The following is a 24508-nucleotide window of genomic DNA, read 5'->3' on the forward strand; positions in this document are numbered from 1 at the left end:
CTGCTAGAGGTGCCTACACCTGAAATACCTCTCACAACTCACCTGTTAAGAGTTTCTTTGTATGACTTTTGAAATGAAGGATGTTAGTCTTATAGGTGGAGATCCTCTTCCATTGGTCTGTGCTTAATGAAGCAGCACTCAGCATTTTTCCTTTTGCTGACTGCAGGAGAGGTAACAAATTCAAACTAGCACTCTCAGAAGAATGAAAAAAAGGTAGAAAAATTATGCTCGTAATTGAAACTGCTTTCTCTGCCTTTCTGCTCCTTGTTGGGACGGGCTGACTCATATTTTGTCTGTTTGAAGGATGTTGGAAGTAAATCAAGATTGGCTTTGCTGTCTCTGTTTTCCTCCTTAATGGTATTTTGGTGTCTTTCTGGCTGTCAGGTTTGGAAACCCATTCCTGCAGATCCTATGGGTTTTACTGTGATGTGTCTGTGGCCAAGACAATCTGTCTTCAAGTTGAGTGGCATTTCTGGTATGGCATAGCAACAGCAAACCCTGAGGGGGGCTTCTTCCACAGAGCATGAGTCTCAGAAGACTCTGTGTTTAATGGCAGAATGTTTTGGCATTTACTGTGTAAATGTGACTTTAAAATAACACAATTTTGGGATTCTTGTGTTGACCCTCATCTAGAAAGTCAAGAGTGAGAGATAGGATGATGTGACTGAAAACATCCAATGGCTGCTTTTTTTCTTCTATGAATTTGAATTAGCTGAGTCAGATGAGACTTGTCAATATGATTTCTGAGACAGGAGGCTTTATGTTTTGCACTAACTGACGGGATGCTTTACTTTTTTTTTTTTATTCAGCTCTTCTCATTAATCTTTCTTGTTAAAAGGAACAAAGAAGGGTAACCAAAAAATTAAGTAACTTTAAGTCCTTTATTCCCCTCATAATGTTTCTAAATGGAGCATTTAGAAATACATTAGTTGTCAGTGAAATTGTATTTGTCAATAGCCTTAATGTATTTTTAGGACTGAACTTTTTAAAATATATTATTCATGAATCAAAGCTTATTCCTTCTGGATAATTTATGCCTTGTAAGCCATAGAGTAACAACTGCAGCACTTCTGTCATAAGAAGCATGTCTAGTATTATTTGGAAATACAACCTGAATAATTTCAGACTTGATGTAGTAAAAAAAAACCCTATAAAAAACCAAAACCCAACTTCTAAGTCTGAACAAGCTTCTGTCCTTCTGCACCTCCACCCCCAGATGTCTTGATCATTGAGAGTTCCTCTTAATGATTAAACTGACAGGTGATAAAACTTTAAGATGTTTGGCTGAACGTTTCATAGGAGTAGTAAAATGGATGTTTGCATTTTGTCAGGCTAGGTAAATGCATTTCCAAAGCTTACCATCACAAGAATGCAATAAAGCAGTTGGACTGAGAAAGTGCCTGCCATGTTTCAGGCCACACTTGGAAACCGTTAAGAGAAAAGGGTTGCCAGCCTTCTTCACCTTCTTCCACCATTCCCTGCTGAGTACCTGACTTATTAAGGGCCTTGTAGTTTGATTAGAAATTGGTCTCTTGAATGGGAAGGAAATGTCAATGGCACCTCCTGGGGTGTTGCTTCAGGGTGATGTTCCATCACTGTGGACAGACAAAACCCTTTGCTCTCTGCCTGCAGAATATCCACGCAGGGAGATTTCAGCAGAAGCAGGAAAAGTCACAAAGCGTAATGCAAACAGTAGTATTTTCTACCACATTATCTTGTAAAATCAGACCGAAATCACGCACAGAAACAACTTTCCATGACCAAATGAAAGTGTGGTTAAGCATAGACTATTCTTCACCTTGTGGTAGATATAATGCTACAGCTGTTGATTTGAGGGTAGATGAAGTGCTGCCAAAGTTGACCTCTAGATGAATCTCACAACCAAATGTTATATAACTGGATCATTAGTGAAATATGTATGCTCGTTAGCAAAATATCTAGTATAGATAAAAAGTTATGAGAATATATTAATCTTGTTCTGTTCAAGGGTATGTTGTCGAGGCTGTGAGACCAGGTGTCTAGCCTTGTTTAGAAGTATGTGTTCACAGCTGGGAAGATAAAGAAATTCCCTTGGCTCCTCCTTGGGCCCTGGCCAGGCTTTGGGGAGAAGCCATGGGAAGAAAGTTACCAAAATAGTAGCTTCTCAGACACATCTCAGATGCTGGCCAAATCTGGGATGTGCCTGAGTGAAGTGAAGCCAACCCACCAGATGTTACCGTGCCTTCTCTTCACGTAATTTGTTTGTTAAAGTGTATAAAAGCAGGACCCTCTCACAGCGAAGGTGGAGACCTCACCTCTGAGTGGACTTGCCAATTACCAGGAAAGGTTCTCCGGATCCTTCGCTGTGACTGGGGCTCCCCAGCTGATGCATGGATCTGGATGATGGTAAAGTATTTGGGCAATTGGTGATGTATGTTTCTTAATCACCATGCTGCTTTTTCTTATGTAGTAATGATTAGGTGCATTACCCTGTTTATCTTTGTATATTGCTTATTTCCCTTTTTCTTCACTTTAAAGTAAAATAGGTTTCCTTTTGGTTTCAAGTTGGTGTCTGTGTCCTTCTTGCTAACCCCGTCAGTTGGCAAAACAGTAGAGTACCCATGATTTTGTTACAGTAAACCATTTGACACAGTAACACAGATTGTTGTATTGTATCAGCAAATCATAGTGCCTTTGAAGTATAATCAGATTTATTGCATGTGTACTCTTGTAAATAGTTATATTTTTTTTGCCCTTGTATATCAAATTGACCTTTCAAATTTTCATCCAGTATTTTATTGACACCATGCTGCTGTGTGTGTGTATATATATATTTTTAATTTATGTTATTAAATTCTATGATTAAACCTAAATAATATTGTAAATAAAACTTTTTATTTCATCATTTTAAATGTAAATATATATAGAAAGGTACTATTTCTAAGGAGTAGCTTTTTTTACTCCTCATGAGTGAATTCTAAGCCACTCTTGCTTGCTCTGAGACTGACAGTATACGTTGTTGATTGGTGGTTTTTTGTTTGTTTGTTCTTCTCCTTTTGAAAAACTAAAGATTGAAATGGATTCACTTCTATCTTACATAGTTTAAAATAAATAGTTAAATAGTTTGAATCAAGGATTTGTTTTTCTGGGGGGTGGACAAATGAGAAGATACCTCGCAACATATTTAGTTTTGTTTATATATTGGTAAATGGAGTTAATGAGATGCAAAAATTTGGAGGGACAAAGCAACTCCATGGTAACATTTCTTTTCAGGGTGAAATTGTACCTAAGAACCTAAGATGATTTGCTCACCCTCAGACCATTGCTTTAAGTTAAGTTGCCAGCTATATGTGGGACAGCTCCGATTTATATGCATTTACTTAAGGTGCGTGTTTGTTTTTAGGTTCACCAAAAATCTGTCACCTGACAAGATCAACCTGAGCACATTGAAGGGGGAAGGTCAGCTGACCAATTTAGAGCTGGATCAAGAGGTGCTTCAGAACATGCTGGATCTTCCAACATGGCTTGCTATAAACAAGGTCTTTTGTAATAAAGCATCCATTAGGGTGAGTATTTTATTGTGCCAGAATGGTAATTAGCCAAATTCTCCTTTTTCCCTTCTGTTTCTGTAAACTTTCAAGCAACCTTGTATTAAGAGAAAATTGTGAAGTGTGCTTTATAAAATTTTAGAGAAAAACAGAGATGTCATCAGCAATAATTTCTTGCTAGTTTTTGTTTCTCATGTGGTAACATGAAATGTATACAGAAACGATGAAAATAAACAGTGATTTAAAAAATACATATTCTTTGAGTAGAATTTATTCCTGCATACTCTGAAATAGGAGTAGAGATAAAAGCTGTATTTCCCCATACTACTACTATAATTATCTATTATTCTCTTTTTTAATGTGTTATTTCTTCTCTTTACCCCTCTCTCTCTCTATTGTTTTCTGTCTTGTTCTTTTCCTATTTCCAAAAATATCTTTCCGAGGTACTCTGGTCTCTGTGGGAAATGTGGAAACACTCTTATTCTAGTAGACATTGCTATTCTAGTCCTTGTGGCTGCTAAGAATTGAAGCAATGTATATAATCTATCCTAGATGATACTAATATGAGAGTAAGATATGAAGCTATGGCTTGTTTTTGACAGAAGTTAGGATCTTGTCAAACGTTGGCAACTCTTCAGTCTTCTGTTTTTTTATTTTCCCTCTTCCCTCCCCCCGTCCCCCACCCTGCAATGGGAGGTTGTCCTGATTTTTCTGAATGCAATGAACTTAGTGCTTTGTTGCAGGCATCCAATTACTTGTAGGCCAATAGAGCAAATGTGGATTTGTTTCCTTTAAAGGAATGAATGTGGAAGACAGTGTTGCTTTTTCTGATGCTTGACAACTCAGTATTAAAGAGACAGAGTCAATTTTGTTCCTTTGTTTTCTACTCAGTGATAAGTAGATTTTGAAGTTCTGTTTTTAACACCCGAAATAAATGTGTGTGCATAAACTTACTCTACACTATTTTCAGATAAAATTGATATTTTGAAAGTAATATTATTCTGAGTTCAGGAGTTACAACTTAAAACACATTTTAAACAAATGCTTTATTTTACTGTATTTTTAATATTTACTTTGCTTTAGAAAAATGTTTTCTCCTGCAGATACCATGGACAAAATTGAAAACACATCCTATCTCTTTGGTAAGTTCTGAGATCAGCTCCTAAATATACCCTGTATAGCAGAATTTATCTGAAATATTTATGTACTTCTCTTGATTTGACTATAAATAACTGAAACATTAATAGGCCTTTGCTAATTGTCCTCTGGGTAGTGGCAGAGCAAGACAAAATGCCTTAATGTTTTTGTTGGTAGGTTTAGTTTTTTTAATCTATGACTTTGGGCATCAGCAATATAATGTTTGACTGTTAGCTAATTTCTGTTAAGTTTTTCAGTCCTTACATCTTATTTGGGTTCACTTGAAGGGTAGTTATTTGTCCAGCTAACCCTTTTACAAGTTCCTGCATGTCTTTTGGAACTAACTTTTCTAAGGATTTTTCTATTCTACATCGGCTCTCTACCAAATGATCTGAGTTACAGCAGGTTTGATACAGGGTTTCTGTAACAGCTTCGGATTCTACTTGGATATAAATAGGATGTAAAATAAGTAAGCAGGACTTAACATTTAGAAGTAATGCTAATTCTTGCATTTGCTTATTTTTTTCTTTATTTTTAAGTGTACTAAGTGTGATAGCACCTGAAGTGATTTGCTTGCTGACGACTAAACTTTCTTAATTGTGTTTACTTAAGAATGAATATTCCTTTAACTGTCATACTTCCCAATCTTGTGGTGAATTCCTGAATGTGCTTGTAATTTCTTAGTTCTGAATCAGACTCAGAAAAGACATGTTGTTTTAAATACTTGATGCGTTTGCTTGTGACCCAATTGAAATGTAGTACAGTCTGTACAGCTTCGTCCTGACACACAGCTTAAAATGTGGGAATGCTGAGGTGGGTAATTCAGCCTCTTGACTGTAAAATGCAACTGCCAAATTAGGAAATCAGTTTAAGCTCTGCTCTTCTTAAAGATTACGTACTTTGACCTGTGGTAGCAAGGCCTGATTGTTTGCTTTGCTAGTATTGAACTTGCAGTCTTTGAGGCTAAGATAACTTTCAAGGTCACCTTTTTTTACATGAAGCTTTCCTTGAACAAGTGGAAATTGATAACAAAAGTTCATGCTTCAATGGCAGACTATATAACAGCCTTTTTGACTTCTAAAGGAAGGTGAATACAGTGGCCTAAATGTCCAACTTCAACCCTTTATTGTATCACTGAACTTCCACTATTTTGGTGGGGCTATTTTTGCTTCTGAGAGTTCAATTACATTGGAACAGCATCCTCTGTTTTCATTGCGTAGGAGGTAACTAGAACCCACTTGTCCAGCCAACGGTACTTTCACTGAGCCAAGTTGCCCTTTTTGAAAATATCTGTTGATATAGTGGCAAATACTGTTATCTTTGCTGATAATCAATTTCTTTTTCTGTATGATAAACAATATAATTTTGAGGATTGCTTTGGGGGCCCAAGGAAGCTATGCAGCAGTTTTTCTTCTATGAAAGTACCATAGTTGCCAGTAAGAAAAGAATAGACATATGTCTATATTCAGGTGTTCTTCATTAACTCCTATTTACATTAAACAAACTCCTTAAATCACTGCCCTGCTGTTCTTTGCACTAGTCATGTAGTGAAGGAAATAATTCTAAAGATCTTAGTTTAAGAAACCTTAAAAGAGTGGTCAAAGAGCCAAAAATGGTAGGATAACCAGGAGAAATCTTGACTTCCCCTGCTCCCCACCATCCCAAAACTAAAGCATTGGGTTTTTTTCTTCTTATTTTTTCCTCTGTTGTTGTTTTGGAAGGCAAGTAATTTGAGACAGCTGAGAAAATAGTTTAAAAATGTCAAGGTTTACTGTTAACAGCTAACACTTCACTTTAAGCATCACAATATAGTGAAGGATAAATCCAGAGTAAAGAATTTATTAATTTCTAGGTAGTAGTCGGGGCTTTTCATGGATAAGAGTAGCACACAAAAATGATTGTGGAGCCAGTGGATTACGAAGATAGGCACAATTAACACAGTATGATTATAAAGTCCAGTAAGTTGGTCAGGTTGAATTGTGAAAAATCTAAAATTGAGGATAAAGCTTTTTGGTGTGGTTTGTCTGACCTAAGAGAGGGTAAATGGAGGAATTCAGAAGGGGCGGTATAAAGTCAGAACTAGACAAGGAAGTAATACTAGCTGTTGTGTTTTGAATGAGCTTCCAATGGGACAAGATTTCAGAACTATAAACCTTAATTTAAATTAAGAGCCTTCCCAGGTTGTATGGTAAATTTAGGTCACAAACATTGTAGAGTAAGTCAGGAGATTCTTAGATTTTTTCAGTTGCTGGGAATAAGGTTTTGCATTTGGTTTGTTCCCGTTCTCTGCACTCCATTAGTATGCATTATTTGTAAAGTGTGTTATAGTTCTGCCGTTTATATATAGCCTTCATTTAAAAGAGGATTTAGGTGTCTCATTCTCTTAATTCCCAGCTTGTTTTGTAAGGGGGCAAAACCTCAAGTACAAAAAATACAATAATAGCATACAATTTTACTATAGTATAATGTGTTGCAAATTATACTAGAATATATCTTTTTAGAAATTACTTGTTTTATTAGATCTACTGAAGATTCATATATACACACTTGTGTGTGTAGATTATATATATTCAGGTTTTGTTTTAAGGGTGTAGCACAAAACTTCATCAACTATCAGGAATTTTAGTGGACTAGTTTAAAATTAAAATTTTCTGAACTTATTGAACCATTCAGAAAACTCAGGAGGTATTAAGTATTTTACTGAATGAACAATCATATAGGAAGAAAACCAGATGAGTACACATTAAATCATGCCCTTTTCAAAATTTTTTAAAATGTGTGTGATGGATAAATAATAGTCAGGGATCAGGAACTCTGCAATCCAATATTTGACTATAAAGGTCTGTTAGAATTCACAGAACTTGAAAATTTATATGAACAAATTTTAAAAAACAATAATTCTGGTATGTAACAAAAGTTTATGGGAAAATTCTCATGGTAAGAAATGTTTTATGTATATTTACTTTGTTACCCAATTTTTTGTTTTGTTTTTGAAGTCCTTGGATAAAGTTGTAATGGAAATGAGTACATGTGAAGAGCCACGTGCCCCTAATGGACCCTCTCCAATAGCAACTGCATCTGGACAGAGGTCAGTGACAATCCTTAGTGTGTAATTGATCGAAAAAAGTTTAAATTACCTGTTTTTAATTACTATAAAACAGTTAGGTCCTCTGCAAATTTCCAGAAGTATATAGGGTGGAGCTTACCATTTCCATCTCTCTAAAATTTTGTTTTATTACTTGTGGGTGGAGTTACAAATGTATAGTGATTATGGAACTAACCAGACTCATGCCTGGAAAGAACATCTGAACTATGTATGGAACTTTGTAGGTGTGTTTCATATGGATGAAACTACTGTTGAAAAAATATACCAAGTTTAATTACTATTAAGTTTTTTGAAAATTACAGATATCTTGCCTTCTGCTCTTTCAAAAATACAATGTTGGGATGGGTTTTTTTAAGTTTGTTAGTTTGGTCTTAAAAAAACAGTATTAAGGGCTATTTGTTAGTGTGGTATCTTAAAATTCTATTTTCTTCATTGTATTAGTCAAATCTTAGTTAAACATTTCATGCATACTGTTTAAAGTTAAGTAATTTTGGGGAACAAGATGGCATTATATCAGTGATTCTCCCACTGCCCCAAGTCATTTTCTTCTTATGGACCCAAAACATTTTTCAGTGGGCATGGGGAACTGTGTACAGAGAAATGAATTTGATGATATGATTGCTTTTCTTCTTTTAACTTCTGCATAATATGTAGAAGTAATCCATGGGCCTCTATGTCTCCTAGGGTACAGCTTGAAAATCATTGCCATAGAGATTTTGTGTAGGATGAACGTTATAAAAAGGAAAATGAATGGCAAACTATATAAACTGTACTTTTAAAACAAGCAGGGAAAAAAAAGACCCAAAGGCAAAACTTTTATATGTTAAAGGAATACTTAAAATACAGCTTTCACTCATCTAAAACGTTCAGAATGCATAAGATTTTTTTTTATTAAAAAAAAAAAAAATTGCAACTGCTTTATCTTTTCTAATACTGGAATGCATGTTGGTTTGGTGTAGAAATGTAGCTGCTGTTTAGGATGTCTTTCTTTTACAGAATGAAACAAAGCAAATACTTCATACTGTTTTGCATATATGGAAGATACTAGTTTTAAAGGATGGAATAACTTGGCTTATAGAGATAAATACTAACCAGATTGGAATTATCAAATAATTTATTTGGCATTAGTTACTCTTTGTGTAACATAAAGAAGAGTAAGATTTCTCTGTAATGCTGTAGACTTATTTTTATGTATGTACGATACATATTTTTTTATACATTTGTGTGTATCTATAGATGTATAAAATAGGTATAATGGAAAATTGCATTAATTGTTACATTTCATGAAGATTGATCTTGATCCAAAATATTTTCTTGAATGATTACTTTGAGATTAGGGTCATGGGGTAGAGAAGAAACTACTGTAAACAAGATCAAGTATATTTAACAACAATTCATAACTGGAGAATACATTAGGAACTTATTTTATGGTTTCATGTTGTATTTCAGCTGTTTAATGAAAGTAATTTGTGCTCTTTCATTGGGTGTGTATTTAATATGTTATCTTTTCACTTTTTAGTGAATATGGCTTTGCTGAAAAAGTGGTAGAAGGAATTTCAGTTTCTGTGAACTCCATTATAATAAGGATTGGCGCAAAAGCCTTTAATGCTTCATTTGAACTTTCCCAGCTGAGAATATATAGTGTAAATGCAAACTGGGAACATGCTGACCTCAGATTTACGAGAATACAAGAAACTCAACGTGGAGAGGTAAATACTATCTTTTGCTAAGTTTTTTTCCTTGGTTTTGTGGTAAAGGAGTAAGTTGAATTGCAGCCTTACACAGTCTAGGAAATGTGCCATTACTGGAGATAGAGATATTCTGTGCTCGGTGATTTCAGCTGTCCTTTCGGAATGCAGGGATGTAAAAATGGTGATTGTGAGTCAGATCTAATGTTGCATATTTAGTAGTGGCCAAAGTGGGAAGAGCCAGAGACCAGGGCAAGTCTATGTACTGTTCCTCTCTTACATTCTCTAAGTCTGTGACCATTTTAAAATACAAAGTAGACCAGACTTGTAAGAGTACTGAAAGAAAAAAGAATAGTGTATTAAATGTGGAAGGAGAGGATGTTGTGCTGTTTTTTATTTTTAAAGCTTTAACTGGTTATTTACTTGCTTGTAAGTGTTTGCCTAATAAGTATTTATTTTCTCTAAGCAGTTCTAACTGAGTTTTAATAAAGTTCCTATGCAAGAATTAAACATTTTTTTTCTTGGAATAATTAAGTCATATGTATATAGAAACGTAATAGCAGTAAAGAATGTACTTTGCTGTCTGGGAAAATGAACACAGAAGTTCTGGATTGATGTACACTATTGTTTTGATTTCTCCCATGTAACCAAATTAAAATGTATACTAAGTGCAAGGTTGATTCTAAATATTGTATGTTGTATTGAGGAAGACTTACTTTCACATGCACCTGGCCTTAGATAAATGGGTGTTTCAAGTTTTGCCCATGTTTGTTTATTTAGAGCCAACTATTCTGGAGCAAACAGTTTACTTAAAGTTAAGGAGTCTGGTAGTTGCTTTTTATGTAGGGACAGAAACTCCCAAGAGAATGTTATAATTAAAAATGCCACAAAATAATAAGTTCAAAACTATTTTTCTGACAGTTTGTCTTTCCTGCAGCTGATCTGTAGACTAATGCTGATGTGTTAATGAAGTCTAAAGAGGAAAAATCAAAGTTTGACTAGATGGAATTTTGTATTGTATTTTTTATTTTGTGCTTTTTAAGAAGAATCTGATTCTGAGTGGTCTCACCATATACAACAGACCTTTCCTTGAGGATTGTTCCTTTTTAGTACAATGAGTTCTGGAAACACAAATTTCTAGGAACTGTAGCAAATGATTTGTTAGCAGTAAATTGCATTAAAAGAGGAAAGAACAAAACCAACACTATATAGATATACTATAAAGATATACTATAAAGATAACTGTGCTAAACTACATTTTAAGGGAGGAAGCTTTTAGGTTTGCACTATAGCTACACTCTTAACATAATGAAGAATCTCCTTAGAATTTTTTTAGAAGCTTCCATTCATTCTGCATCTCCTGGACGAGGATGGTAGCTACTCTGCTTTTCTGCAAATAGTATTTTTCAGGCTACTTTGCACTGTGCCTTTTCATCTTATTCGCTTCATTGTATGTACCTCCTTCCCAAACACATTTGATATGTTTTAGTGTATAAGTCTCAGCTTATATTCTCAGGACATAGGCTGTACAGTTTTCAAATTGACAAGAGGAGAATGACAGCTGAAAAAAAAGAAACTTACCAGACAAACTCTTGTGTCTTCTACTTTCCCTGTGTCTGATCTTTTTTTTCTTCAGAGTAATGTGACAAGGAGTTTTGGGGAAAACAGAATTAACACTTTTTCCTTTTGATGTCCTGTTCATTTGATGTTCTCCATGATGTTGCTGCTGGACAATCATTCACTTTCCCATATTTGATTTTCAGTATCCAGGGGTACTTGCTGCTCTTGTATCTTTATTCTAACATTTGCTTGCTGTGTTCTATATGGCATGCAATGTGCTCAGTGTTTAGCTTCCTGTTTTCATTGAACTAAAACACTTCAAAAACCTCTCCCATAATGTAGCTTCTGCTTCCCTCCCTGCCCTTTTCCTGTATGCTAATATTTAGCATTTTGAAACTAAGCTACACAATCTTCTTCTTTTCCTCTAGCAAAAGCAATCTAATGTGCAATAACTGTGAACTTTATTTTCTTATGAATATTTTAAATGCTGCTTTATCACCTCTGCCCGCTTGGAACTAGCTTAACATTTCTGTGACAGTCTGGAGGTAGAGAAAAAGATCAAGGCTTTAATTCCTGACACCTGTAAGTGGAATAACAAGTGATATGTATTTGTTCTATTGATATGGCGCTGTGCGAAGGACATGGAGTATGTTTGTATATATGTACAGGTGTATATATATATGTCACACACACACCTGCGCATGCTTAGGTGCAAGGAAACTGACATATTGCGTAAAGGTGGTTTTCTTTTTCCCTCTCTTTAAAGGTTCTGACTTTTAAAGAAATCAACTGGCAGATGATCAGAATAGAAGCAGATGCAATCCAGAGTTCTAAACATGAAATCATGAGTGCTCCAGTTCGACTGATTACTAACCAATCAAAAATTAGGGTCACGCTTAAAAGAAGGGTAAGCTTGAAAAGTTTGAAATCTTTTATTACTTTATTAATTCACTTTTAGCTCGTACTCTTAATGCATGCATGCATATAGTAAAGGTTTTAAATTTAGGCCATATAAAATGTAGAATTCCCTGAAATAAGTTTTTAATCACTTGTAATCAGTAAGACAGTAGAGTTTACAAGAAATATTGCAGGCAGAATTTGAAGATGAAGACCTTGCACAGGTCCTACTAATTCAATAATTTGACCTGGAGAGTTTTATGGTGATGCATGTTGTCTTAACTATCTAGATTCAGGCAATATTTACGTTACTTATATTTAGAGAAGTGCATCAGTTTAATATCCGGTGCTTGCAAAAGAGATAAAGAGCAAGGCACAAATATACTTTAAGTACTTTTCAGTTAATGAGAGGAATACAATTTAAAATAAAAGATATATTTGTTATTACGGTTGGACTCAATGATCTTAAAGGTCTTTTCCAACCGAAATGATTCTATAATTCCATTTATATGGAGGAAATTTGCTTTGTGGAAAGTGTGGTTTTGTATTCAACTTTTTTTTTTTTTTTTCTCTTGTACTTCATGTAAGAAATGTAAGTATTTAATGGACCCATTTGACTTGTTTAAATTTTTATCCTGCAGTTAAAGGATTGTAATGTAGTGGCATCAAAGCTAGTTCTGATTCTGGATGATTTGCTATGGGTTTTGACTGATTCTCAGTTGAAAGCCATGGTGCAGTATGCCAAATCTCTTAGTGAAGCCATAGAGAAATCGACAGAACAGAGAAAAAGCTTGGCTTCTGAAACAGCACAGGTATGATAATTGATTGTCTCACTATATCATTAGCAAGCGTAGCTGTTGTAGAATACCTCACAGTGTGCTTAGTTGTGTTAATTTATGTTAGAGAATTTTCAGTTAGTCATTTTAATTCAGCTGTACATCTTAAATTACATTGGGAATGAATCACGGTAGTATGAAAGAGACACTATTCTACAAAGATTTTGTGTATTGATGTTAATTACAGGAAAGAAAAAAGTTGTGTTTATCCACATACAGGGTATTTAGACCTCTGTACTTAGGTAATGGTTGATTAACTGTTTAGTAATTTGCTCTCCAAATATTTTCTGGTTATGAGTTTTAAAAAAAAATTAGACACACTAAGACAATCTTAATGTGTGGATAGATATGCTTACTATAACGATTTAGAGTGCGTGTCCAGTTTGTTTTCATGGTACTAAAAAATTAGCTTTTAGTAAGAACTTCCGTTCATGTAGCTGTCTTGTTGGAATATATGGTGAAAAATAATTCTACTTTTAACATATTTCTGCTGGCATAAATGTGATATTGATGCTGTGTGTAAGATAGTATGGTGTAAGTCTTGATCTTCTTTCAGCGCATACAGCAGACTAGACCAACTGGGCTTTGTGAATGTTGGGAGGAAGGGACCTTTTGTCTGTGAAGAAGCAGCAGCACAAATACACTCCTAAAATATAGTCCTATAAAAATAAAACATGATTTATTACTAAGACCGAGTAAAGTCACTTTTATAAAATCTCTCACAATAAAGCTAGCGGATTGTAATGGAGAGTTCAGTTTCTGTGGTGGTCCTGGTGACTTACAATGTGATTTGATGGTTTAGCTACAATAATGGTTAGCTGTTACTGGGCAGGGAGGTCCGAGTTCTTCAGTTCCTCACCAATTCCCTGATAGCAGAAATGAGCCCAACAAAAAATGGATGGTTTTCTGCTGGTTTAGTTCCCTGAACAGCTTGCAACAAAAGTTAGAAAAATAGCAGTACTGCAAGTGACAGGAGTGTAAAGAAGTGTGGGGAAGGGGACAATGGGGGATGAACTGGCATTGCCTCTGTGTGACACCTAGCCATTAGCTTAACTTAGCTTTATTCTAAAATAGCACACTTAAATCTCAGTAACGATCCAAGGTGAATGTGTGTGGTGCAGATTTTTTCCTTATTTGAAAGGCCTGTTTTGTGTACGTGGAAGGATACTTATACTTGAAAGGAAGGATAAACTTTATAAATCAATATGACTAAATGTTTTTTCAGAGCTCTGCCCCTGCACCCACCTCCCAGCAGGTGAAAACGCACCAGACAACAGCAGCACCTGATCAAAATGATGCCATAGTCAAATTGTTTAATGATTTTGATGTTAAGGAAACTTCTCACCACTTAGTAATTTCCCATTTGGACCTACATATATGTGATGATATCCATTCTAAAGAAAAAGGTAACCGTTTGGTTTTGGGTTTTTTTTGTTTTTTTTTTTTTTAAAGTAGCATGCCTGTAAACCATAATGGTCTTTAGAAGACCTTTTGAGGAATACAGTAAAGCTAATCAAGTCTTTATTTTAGAGGAATATTCATAATTGTTTTCTAGTGTCTGTAGACACATTTAAAATTAGCTAGATGTCTGTATCAGGACAACATTTCATTATTAAATGTAATTATTTTAGAGTAAATGCAATAACAACTACTAATAGTGCTAGCAGCTTCAGTGCTTTTCTTGTCTTCTAGAAAATGACTCTGTCCAGTTTGGTTGTTACTGCTGTTTTTTTCTTTTATAAGTTACCTGGGTTATCAAGAATGCAGTGCCAACATTACTGTGGCTTGAAAGGGTCACTGTACAATCTGTTTCTGTAATACTCCTTATAAAATACAGACCAGTTAAAGAGCAGTCTTCTTTGTATTACTAATTTAGACAATTTGGTGTGCTCTGCAGGAAATTAAAAGAATAAAACAAGCATTCTGAGGTCTTGAAATTTTGTGTGTAATATTTGTACTTTTTTTTAAATGAAAGGCTGTTGCAATGTACCATATTTGTAATCAGAAAAAAGAAGACAAATGACACTACTTTCATACCTTTTAAAAGTGATCAGAAGAGGATAACATATCAGTGTATATTCAAGGCTAGCTAATCACTGAAAAAATTTGTAGAGGTATACGAGGTCTGCTGAAGAGAAAAGTGGGAAAAACTTGGGTTTTAGTAAATGTATTTCTGTGATTAGGGAAGGTACTTGCAGAGCAGCAGAGCATAAGGTTGACTGGTTAGAGATGTATATCTACTGCAGTTGTAATTTATCATTCTTAGTGAGTCTTTTTAATTGATCTTTCATTTTTTGGACATGAGGTCTAAATTTATCAGTGGAGAAATCAGAACAGAGGACTCTCATAATACCTCTTCACTGCAATATTTGTCAAATAAAATAAGAAATTATATTTACAATATTGTTGAAAGCAAATGTTGGCTTTAAATGACTGATCATAATCTATTCACTGTGAAAAGTTTTCTTTCTGAAAAACTGCAGTAATATGTGTTAAAGAGTTGCCTTTTTAATAGCATTTAAAACAATATGCAATTTGTTAGTAGTGACCAAGTACAGAACACAGGGCTGATCTTCAGAAACCGGTGAAGACCACCTGAATGAAAATTTCGAGGGAGGATAATGAGGTTGTAAGGGGAGCTAGTATAAGGGAGGAAGAAGTAGCTGTTATGTTTTTAGAGGAATGTACCTACATGAGAACATGCTAGATACAATGTCTGCAGAGCTGAGCATTGTTTTATTTTACAGACTCAAATAGACGTGTTACAGGAGGGGCCATGCAACTCTCCTTCAGCTATTTAACAGTGGACTATTACCCATTTCACAAAGCAGGTATGAAAGCAAGCATTTTATAAATTACCTGTGATGTAGCTGTCTTGCTTAAATACTAAAAAAATTGTGTGTGTATGTGTAGGGCTTGGATAATAATGTTCAAAGCATTTGAAATATACACCTTTTTATTTCTTTCTATATGCAAGAAGAAACAACAAAGGCAACAACCTAGGAACTAATTTAATTTCTGCAATGAGCTCAACACTTCTCTTTTCACTGTTTTGTTTGGTCAACAAAACTGTGTTTACAAGTTTCTGACATGAAAAGAATTGTGTTGACAGAGGAGGGCAGTACAGCAGATTGAGAATTCACTGACTGGATATTTACCAGAGTCAAATCTGCTAGGTTTTTTCCCATATAGAAGTCTATTATTTTATGTCCATTTCCTAGCAATGTTTGGGGGTTTTATTTTATTTTGTTAAACAAGAATCCCAGTGTGTAGAAGTTCAATTGTGTAGCCTTTTGTTAAGGAATTGTTATTAAACACATGTTAGTAATTTCCAAAGAAGCATTTCTTACAAATCATTCCTAGTAAATATGTTTTTCATAAATCTAAAAAATTTAGAAGAGACAAAAGTTTGCTGTTGAATTGGAGATCAAAGGCAATCCAGTACTGTGGAGGGGCTTTTAGTTGCTGGAGGGGGTTGGTTGTGCTTTGTTTTGCTTTTTACTAACACAGACCAGTCATTTTGGAGTGATTATCCACCTACATTAAAGATGTGGATTAACCATAGCTTGCCTCATGTCCTTATTGTCACTCATGGTAATGCAGATGGGATTCTGTAATGTCAATCTATTTCTTTCATAAGTAGAAAGTATAGTTTTTGCACCTTAGAAAATTCAACTTAGTAGGCCAAATAAACATACACAGCCCCAGAAAAGAATGCACTTAACAACAGTATTCTTTCTTTGCTATAGATTGGCCCAGTATAGTCTGAAATTTGTGATGTTGGTTTCCTTTCCTGTAAAATTGGGACGTTAAGTTGGAGGAGTTTCAACACATGCCTGTCTTGTGACCCAGCTATGTTTTTCATTTACTGTCACTCCTGATTCCTGCTATATTTAGATGAGGGTCTGATCTATGATTTCTGTGAACTCTCCTCAGAGAAAATGTAGAGAAGGAGGGAAATAAACAGATTGTTTCTTTTAAAAGGATTCTTAGCCAGCCTGAACCATGCACTATAGGCTCTTGGATGGGCACGTTAAGAAGCTCACTGAGAATGCTTTTAGGTAATGTCTACATAGGACTTAACTCCCACTGCGTGAATCCAGAGATGAAAAAGATTGTCTGCAGAGCAAAGGTGGTGCCTCTAAAGGTAGTGTTCTCCTTCCATCTTAAATGGTGTTCTGTACAAATATGTTGAACTAACAGAAATCTTGGTCTGGCTAATAAGCTATGCCAGAAAACTGCCAAAAGTGGTGGTGTTTGGTCCAATAGGCAAGGAACATGCCAGTAAGTTTCTTTTTCTACTTTAAGAGGTCATCATCTTCTCACTGTTTTAGAATAACGTAGCAAGTCTGTGGGCAGACTATCGTCACAGGCTTGGGAATCCCTTTACTCAACATAAAAGGAGCATATATTCATCTTGAAAGCTCAAAGGGAGTTCTCTTGCTGTGTAGCTATCATACCTCTATATACTGTTGTGTCAGGCTGTCAACCTGATACGCGAAGCGTTCCTACTCTGAAGTCGAGGCTCTGCAATGTTGCCTACTTAAGCATGGCACTGTGTTCGTACTCTGTAACAGTGAGCACGGGGGAAACAGAAACATACTTCTGTGACTGTAACTGGACTGTTTTCTGGTTTTGTACCTCTCTGGCCTATGGTATACTTAGAAATAGCTCTTTTGGTATAGTCTTCTTGGAAGCTGCAATTAATCCCTCGGGAAGATGCCCTCAACAAGTGTCTTTGTAAACTGGGATCTTGTGAGGTTTTGGGTTTTGGTTTTTTTGTTGTTTTTTTTTTTAAATTTGTCTTTTAACAGACCCCACTGAGACTCTAAAGGGTGTCTGAGGCATAACTGCTGTAGGGTAAATTTCTAACCCATTTAACATCAAGTCATTCAACAACAGCCTTTTATAGTCCTTAAGAAAAATGAAGCAGGTTGTGTGTTCATTAAAGTGATAACCCTGACATAAGCCAGACTGCTGTTGGATGTTGTAAACTTGTTTGTACAGCAATGCGTTGCTTTACTAGTCCTCCCAGACCTGCTCTCACAGAAACTTTTATCCAGATCCATTATCTGTGCAGCTGATGTGTTGCTGGATGATGATCAGAGAAAGCTGCTGCTTTGTCATCATGAAGGACATTCTGCAGCACAGGAAATTCTTGATCAAGCTGATATATTGAGACAATATGAGAAATTGGAAAGCATTTTCTTCCTAGGCACCCAGCAATAAATTGTCCTCTCTTTGGCTCCTTGATTAGCTGTGTTAGGAGATGATCATCGATGCACTTTCAGAAACAGCATGGATTGTTAGTGTCCTGCTGTGTTGTCCCACTGCTAGATACTGGATGGTTAAAGTTCCTGATGGGAGCAGAGTCTGTGGACATGATACTTGTCTGAAGAGGACCTCATCGTCTTCCTGATCAGATGGATGGTCTGTAGCAGACATCCACCACAGTGTCACCCGTGTTGATCTGCCCTCTAATCCCAACCTGTAAGTGCTCAGCTGGCTGATGTCACCACGCGTTCCCACTGCTCTCACAGAAGGAGTAACTCACCTTTCTTGCCTTCTTAGCCTGTGCTTCCCAAAGAGGTTGTGTCCATTCTTTGCAGCATTTCAGTTGTGTGTGCTATCTCTCTATGTCTCTGTGATCTGAATGAGATCATAGCCCTGCACTGCAACTGCATGCAGACCTCTAATTCCTCTTGCTCCCACATGATCCTCCTGCTGCATGTGTTGGTGTGCAAGGACTTCAGAGAGGCACCTGCCCATGCTGACTTCCCAGAAAGGGGTATGAGAGCTTTCTCTGTAATTCTGCTGTCCTGTGGAAACTTCAGAGTTGGTTTGCCTATGCTTTGGGTGACCCCACTTGTTTTGGAAAATCTCAGTTTCATGGACTTGAATTCAATGTATCTTTGCCCTCTTCTTGTATTTCTGGTTTCTTCACTGTTTCTTTCTCTTCTTCCTTATCTAGAAAGATGCCCATAACTAACCATCAAAAGGCTGAGGCAGGGAAAAGGCTGAGGGTGGGGAAAAATGTCATCTCTTGTGATAGGCCCCTTAAAGCTTCTTCCATGCTGCAGTCTTTGCATTTCAACTTGAAATCACATTTTTTTCCCAAAGGATTTTCCTATTTTAATAGCAACCATATCTATACATCTCCAGTGCAATTATCCAAAACCTCATTAATCCCTAAATTAAGTAAGCTTTCACGTGCTCGTGTTCAGAGAGCGATGTACCCCTTGATAGAAGTTATTTGTATTGAACAGATTAGACTGTCTTTACAGGGACTGTTTGAAGAGATCTCAGTTTCTTTCAGAGGTTTAAATACTTGACCAACAGAAACACGTTAGGAATAAAATAATTTCTTCTGGGCTTGATTTTTAAGGCTGTGTATTGCAGCACTGATTGAACTTACCTTGTTTGTGTGCCATAAAGGTGCTAGAGAGCTAAGACAAAAAGAATACATTTCTGAAAAGGGACCAGGAACTTCTTAGGACACAGTTCTGGCAGGAAAGATTTGGAAAAATGAGCATGAGAACAATGTTCTCATACTTGCTCTCACATTTTTTTTCAGTGAAACATTTTTTTTGCATGTTCCCACATATGAAGTTAATATGTCATCGGATTTCTCTGAACTTGAAATATCCAATGATGTTTTGAGCATTAGTTAGTGGTGCTAAAAGGCAGGTGGCAATATTATGTTGTTTTCTGAGTGAATTTGTGAAGCAGTGAGACTTGTTTTTATGTAATACATGACTTCTGTTTTAGCATCTGTTATAACTTCTGTTCTATAGTTACAGCATGCAATGAGATTATATTTTGAAGAATTGTGAAATAGCGGAAACTTGTTATCCAGTTAAAAGCAAACTTTCAAATGAGTTAATATTTCCCCCATTCCTCTTATTTGCAGGAGACAGCTGCAATCACTGGATGCACTATAGTGATGCTACTAAAACCAGAAGTGGATGGGCCAAAGAATTATTAAATGAATTCAAAAGCAATGTTGAATTGCTTAAGCAGGCTGTGAAGGATCATGTCATAGATTCTCCTCCCCCATCACCGCCTGCTGTATCTCCTCAAAACCTACAAACAGGTACTTTGTTTGCATCATGAATGCTCTAATTCCATAAAATGTTAAAACTATTCTAAAAAAGACTGTTCTTTTCAATGATTCCATCACTATTCTTTCCTACAGGCAAGGAACAGATACCGAAAGGAACATCTAGGGCTTCCTCTGTATCTTCCCAACAACCAAAGGGCAAACTGATGTCTAGTCCTATTGTGGTTAGACTTGCAGATTTCAATATATATCAGGTACATTTCTTCAAGTTAGTAAAACTGGGGCTACTTTGCCCTTGGCTGTTACGTAACTATGTTTTTTAAGGGACAATTCTGTAGTCCATTGAAATTAATAGAAGTCTTTCCATTCATTATTGCATTAGACCTTTATAGGCCTGCTTTGCTTTGGTAAAATTGGTGAATATTTCTTATTGACTTTATATTAGACAATAACCTGTCACAATTGCATTTTAGATCCAAGTTGTACTGTTCCCCAAATCCTGACATTTGGAATTTCATCTTTTCAATGTACTGTGTTAGGTAACCAATATTTTAATACGTGGTTTTGTATTTATTGCTTTTCTTATTGACATCTTTTTCAAAGTACATAGTTTTTATGTTTCTTTAATGTTAAATTAAGGGTATAAAAAAATTTTTCTTCATCTCCTCCGTCCCCTAGTGATACTTGGAGCAGATGCCTTAACCATTTTTTTTTTTTTTTTCTTTCTCCCCACCTCCCCCCCACCCCCCCAGCAATTTGTTTCAGTGAGTAGTTTTAGTTCCTGACTGTGAACCACAGTCACTCTTTGGTGCAGATAGAAGGCAACTGGACTGACTAGAGGAGTGTATCTCTGAGGCAGAATGGTAGTGATATAGGAGGATCTACTCTAAATTTCAGGTCCTAACAAAGCTGCTTAGCATGTGCCCTTATTCATTGTGACTTCTACTTGCTCTTGTTCTGATTTTCAATGTTTTTTTGTCATATTGCTTCTGGTAGAGTGGGAAGTTGCAACTTTCTGCCAGGAGCCTTCATCTGGATTTGAAGTGGTTTTATGATACCATTTTGTACTGTCAGTGTTTTCATTTGTCTTCTCCTCAGATGCTTGTCTCCTCCTCCCTACACAAATACATTTTCAATTTTTTGAGTTGTAATTATTTCTATACAATTTAAAAAATGCTTTTTTTTAAAATAGATCTGTTATTACTTGAATTTTTGCATGTGTTAATACAGAGATGTTTGCAGCTTGAAAACAGCTACACAGAGTGAAGCAGGCTTATAAAGGTTATATATTCATTGTTTGCAGTGAAACTAATACAAATTGACATATATTCAATATTAATAAGCTGGCTAATTTCAAACTAGCAGTCTGACCTACTAAGTGTTGGATGAAAGAGCTTGGTTTTGAGAATACTTTTTAACCTAGGGTACCTTCCAAGAAATTTAATGTCTAATATATATTTGATGATCACAAAAAGCGATCTCTTTGTTATTTCATAATTTACATTGGAAGGAAACAGAAACAGAGGATTACTGTTCTATGGTGTCCTGTTTCTCCTGTGAAGTAGACCCTTCAGGCATAGCCAAGTATACATATTTCTGCCAGGTGCAGGCTGAACACCTTGCTTAGCCAGTATACGCTCGAGAGTTGGCCCATGTACTGGAATCTGTCTTTATGACAGTACAAGGACTTGCTAACACTTGTGTAATAAACTTGCATAGCTTATCTGTCCCTTATCATCTAGATATGGATCCTTTTGGACAGACGGTATGCAAATATACCATGTCCAGCATAATTGCTTATACAGGAACTGTAGTGTTTGCAGTAAAGATATCTGATCCTTCTAGGCTTTTACTGAAAAGTGCCTTTGAAAGTGACCTGCTGCCTCCTGCCTTGCGTGAAGGATGGGGAACTGGTACCATTAATACTATGTAGTTCTCTTGTGAAACTGTTCTATGTAGATTGCTTCTGCTACAAGGCAACTAGGTGTATCTTGTTATCTACACTTTGTGTGGTTGGGGATCTACATCTGAGAGCACTGGAATGTTACCCTACTAGGGGCAGTGCCTTGCAACTACAAATGCTTAATAATTCATGAAAATGTAATGTATTAATGAAGTTAATCTTTTATCTTTTACAGGTTTCAACAGCAGACCAGTGTCGTTCTTCCCCTAAAGCTCTGATCTCTTGCAATAAAAAGTCACTTTATCTTCCTCCAGAAATGCCTGCTATTCATATTGAATTCACTGAATATTACTACCCAGATGGAAAGGACTTTCCTAGTAAGACTTTTTTTTTTTTGTACCAAACCATAAATTTTGTGTGTTACCTTTAGCTTTATGAAGCTTAATACTGATTCCAGGCTGATGACTGGAAACAGCTAGTGACTTTCTAGTGGAAAGAACACAACACTGTTCTGTTTCCATAGTGCTTGCTCCTGGCAAACTCCTGTAAATACTGTTTTTTATAAACACGTTTTTTAAGTCTGAAGACTCCCAATGGTATTTTTACTGAGACATAAATTCTTCCTTCTCCAACATACATGTATTGTTTCTGCAGTTACACTGTCTGGCTACATAAAAGAATTCAAACTATTGGAGTAGTATCTAAAGTAAAAGAATTCAATGGCTACATAAAGAATTCAAACTATTGGAGTAGTATCTAAAATGCAACAAAGATCTGCTGGAGTTATTTTTATTAATGTGTTATGGGGCTGGACCTGTTTTATATACAGAAATGTCAGTGGTTTTCTAAAGGATGGGACTTGAGAACAGTAAATCTCCTTGGTCCTTCCCTTCCTCTGTAATGAGGTGTCCTGGTTCTCCCCCTCTCCTCAGACATCATTCTATCCTAGTGTTAGCTTTTACATTCAAAAATTCAGTTACTTGCTTGGAGTGGGAGAAAGAAGCATCACTTTAGGTATCCTCTAACAGTTTATTCTTCCTTGGGACCAAAGGAGTGGGTTTCCATTCTTTCTCTGACGTAAAATACTGGTGAAATGCAAGTTTGCATTAGTTTTGGGTTTTTTTAAAAAAACAAAACCACAACAAAAACTCCCAAAACAAAACCAAAACAAACAAAAAAATACTCAAACAGAAAACCAACCATTTTACTTGTTCTCATGATTTTGTTTTGTTTTCTCTTTTAGTTCCGTGTCCAAATTTGTATGGCCAGCTGAATGCTTTACAATTCACCCTGGATGAGAGAAGTATTCTTTGGCTAAATCAATTTGTGTTGGATTTGAAACAGAGTCTTATTCAGTTTATGGCTATGTACAAGTTAAATGACAATTCAAAATCAGATGAACATGTTGATGTTAGAGTTGATGGACTCATGTTAAAGGTATGCTGTCATTGAAGAGGGATTTTGTGGTTCTTTGGAAGAAAATACTTTTTTTTTCTTATTCTGAAAAATTGTTAGCCATAAACTAACAAATGAATAAATAAATGAACAAACAACCCATGTAATAAGCAACACTGTTCGGAAAAACTATGCAAAATGTGATGAAGACAGACGTCTGTCTGTATTACATACAACTTCATCTATGTCCTAGGGGTATTTTGGTTTTGTATTGATGACCTGAATGGGAGTATTAACAAATTATTTCACTGTGTTCAGTGAAGCTGACATAGCAGGAAAAAAGAAATGATCACGGAAGTAAAAATAGCTAGCAAATATTTGTATTTGTATTCTATATTAATGCAAGGGTCCTCCCTTGTTCCTCTGATTGTGGTATATCAAAACTCTTAAATCTTGTTAGTGAATGCTTGGAGTAAAGAAAGTAGTTAATCTGAAGGCTTATTTCCTTCTCCAAAACCCATTCCCACCGTTTTCTGTTTCACACTGGTCCTTGGCTGTAGTTCAGGTACAGAAGTTATCAGTATGTTTATTGTAGAGAAGTGCATTTGTTAGTGCAGCTGAACATTGGATTTTTTTTTTTTCCCTTGTAGCCTTCTTTGGAGGAGAAGGATTATTGAGCAGACAATTTTCACCCTGGGCCCCATGCCCCACAACTTCCCCCGCTATCCTTTGCCCTCAATTTCCATTGGGCATTGGTTTCTGATGTTCAGAGGCGAATAAAGCAATGATGGTACCCACAGGAGAGGTTTCAGGAGTTCTAAAAAGTCAGCATATGGAGAGATGGTTATCTTTCTAAGGCTCTTGGTGCATATTTAATGGAACTACAAAAAGACATTGTTTTCACTGAATGAAAATAATTAGTGAGAGCTAACAACCAGGCAACTACAAATACAGACTGATCTAATATTGGATTACTATATGTGAATAGCCCACTAAACTAAGAGAAGATAAAAGTAAAAGTACTCTTAAGTCCTCAAAAACTTGATTCATAGTAATTATTTCATCCATGTCTTAACTGCATTATTTTTTATTCTAGCAAATTACGAAATTTTTATTATTGGTGTGCTTGATGTTTACATATCATATTGTTACTTGTTATATAGTTACATATTTGGTTATTTTGTTCTGAGTCCTTTTATTTACATGGAGAAGCTTCATCACTCCCATCTTTTAAGTGTCTTCAGGGTGACTGTTTTAAATTCAGCACGGAGATGTTGTGACAGAAGGTAGTGTCACTACGTGGCCAAGGTCCATGTTAGCAACATCAGATAGAGGATTTGTCATAAAATATGTTTCCTTTAAAAGTTACACTAAAGATAACGCAAATTACATTAAGTAT

The 24508-nt window shown here is 35.8% G+C and overlaps 1 protein-coding gene across 1 annotated transcript in view; it reads left to right on the plus strand.

Moving 5' to 3' along the window:
• The first annotated feature begins 3386 nt into the window (after positions 1-3386).
• BLTP3B (bridge-like lipid transfer protein family member 3B) overlaps positions 3387-24508 on the plus strand; it is a 40215-nt gene continuing 19093 nt past the window's right edge. The window contains exons 1-12 of the mRNA XM_029084134.1: positions 3387-3545; positions 4631-4669; positions 7661-7752; positions 9290-9479; positions 11785-11925; positions 12557-12727; positions 13977-14175; positions 15520-15582; positions 19662-19844; positions 19947-20065; positions 21950-22091; positions 22958-23151. Of these exons, the coding sequence (XP_028939967.1) occupies positions 3483-3545; positions 4631-4669; positions 7661-7752; positions 9290-9479; positions 11785-11925; positions 12557-12727; positions 13977-14175; positions 15520-15582; positions 19662-19844; positions 19947-20065; positions 21950-22091; positions 22958-23151 (1596 nt within the window). The 5' untranslated portion in view covers positions 3387-3482. The remainder of the gene's footprint in view (positions 3546-4630; positions 4670-7660; positions 7753-9289; positions 9480-11784; positions 11926-12556; positions 12728-13976; positions 14176-15519; positions 15583-19661; positions 19845-19946; positions 20066-21949; positions 22092-22957; positions 23152-24508) is intronic.

This window comes from Antrostomus carolinensis, unplaced genomic scaffold (assembly GCF_000700745.2).
Source record: "Antrostomus carolinensis isolate BGI_N321 unplaced genomic scaffold, ASM70074v2 scaffold9103, whole genome shotgun sequence".
Lineage (NCBI taxonomy): Eukaryota > Metazoa > Chordata > Aves > Caprimulgiformes > Caprimulgidae > Antrostomus > Antrostomus carolinensis.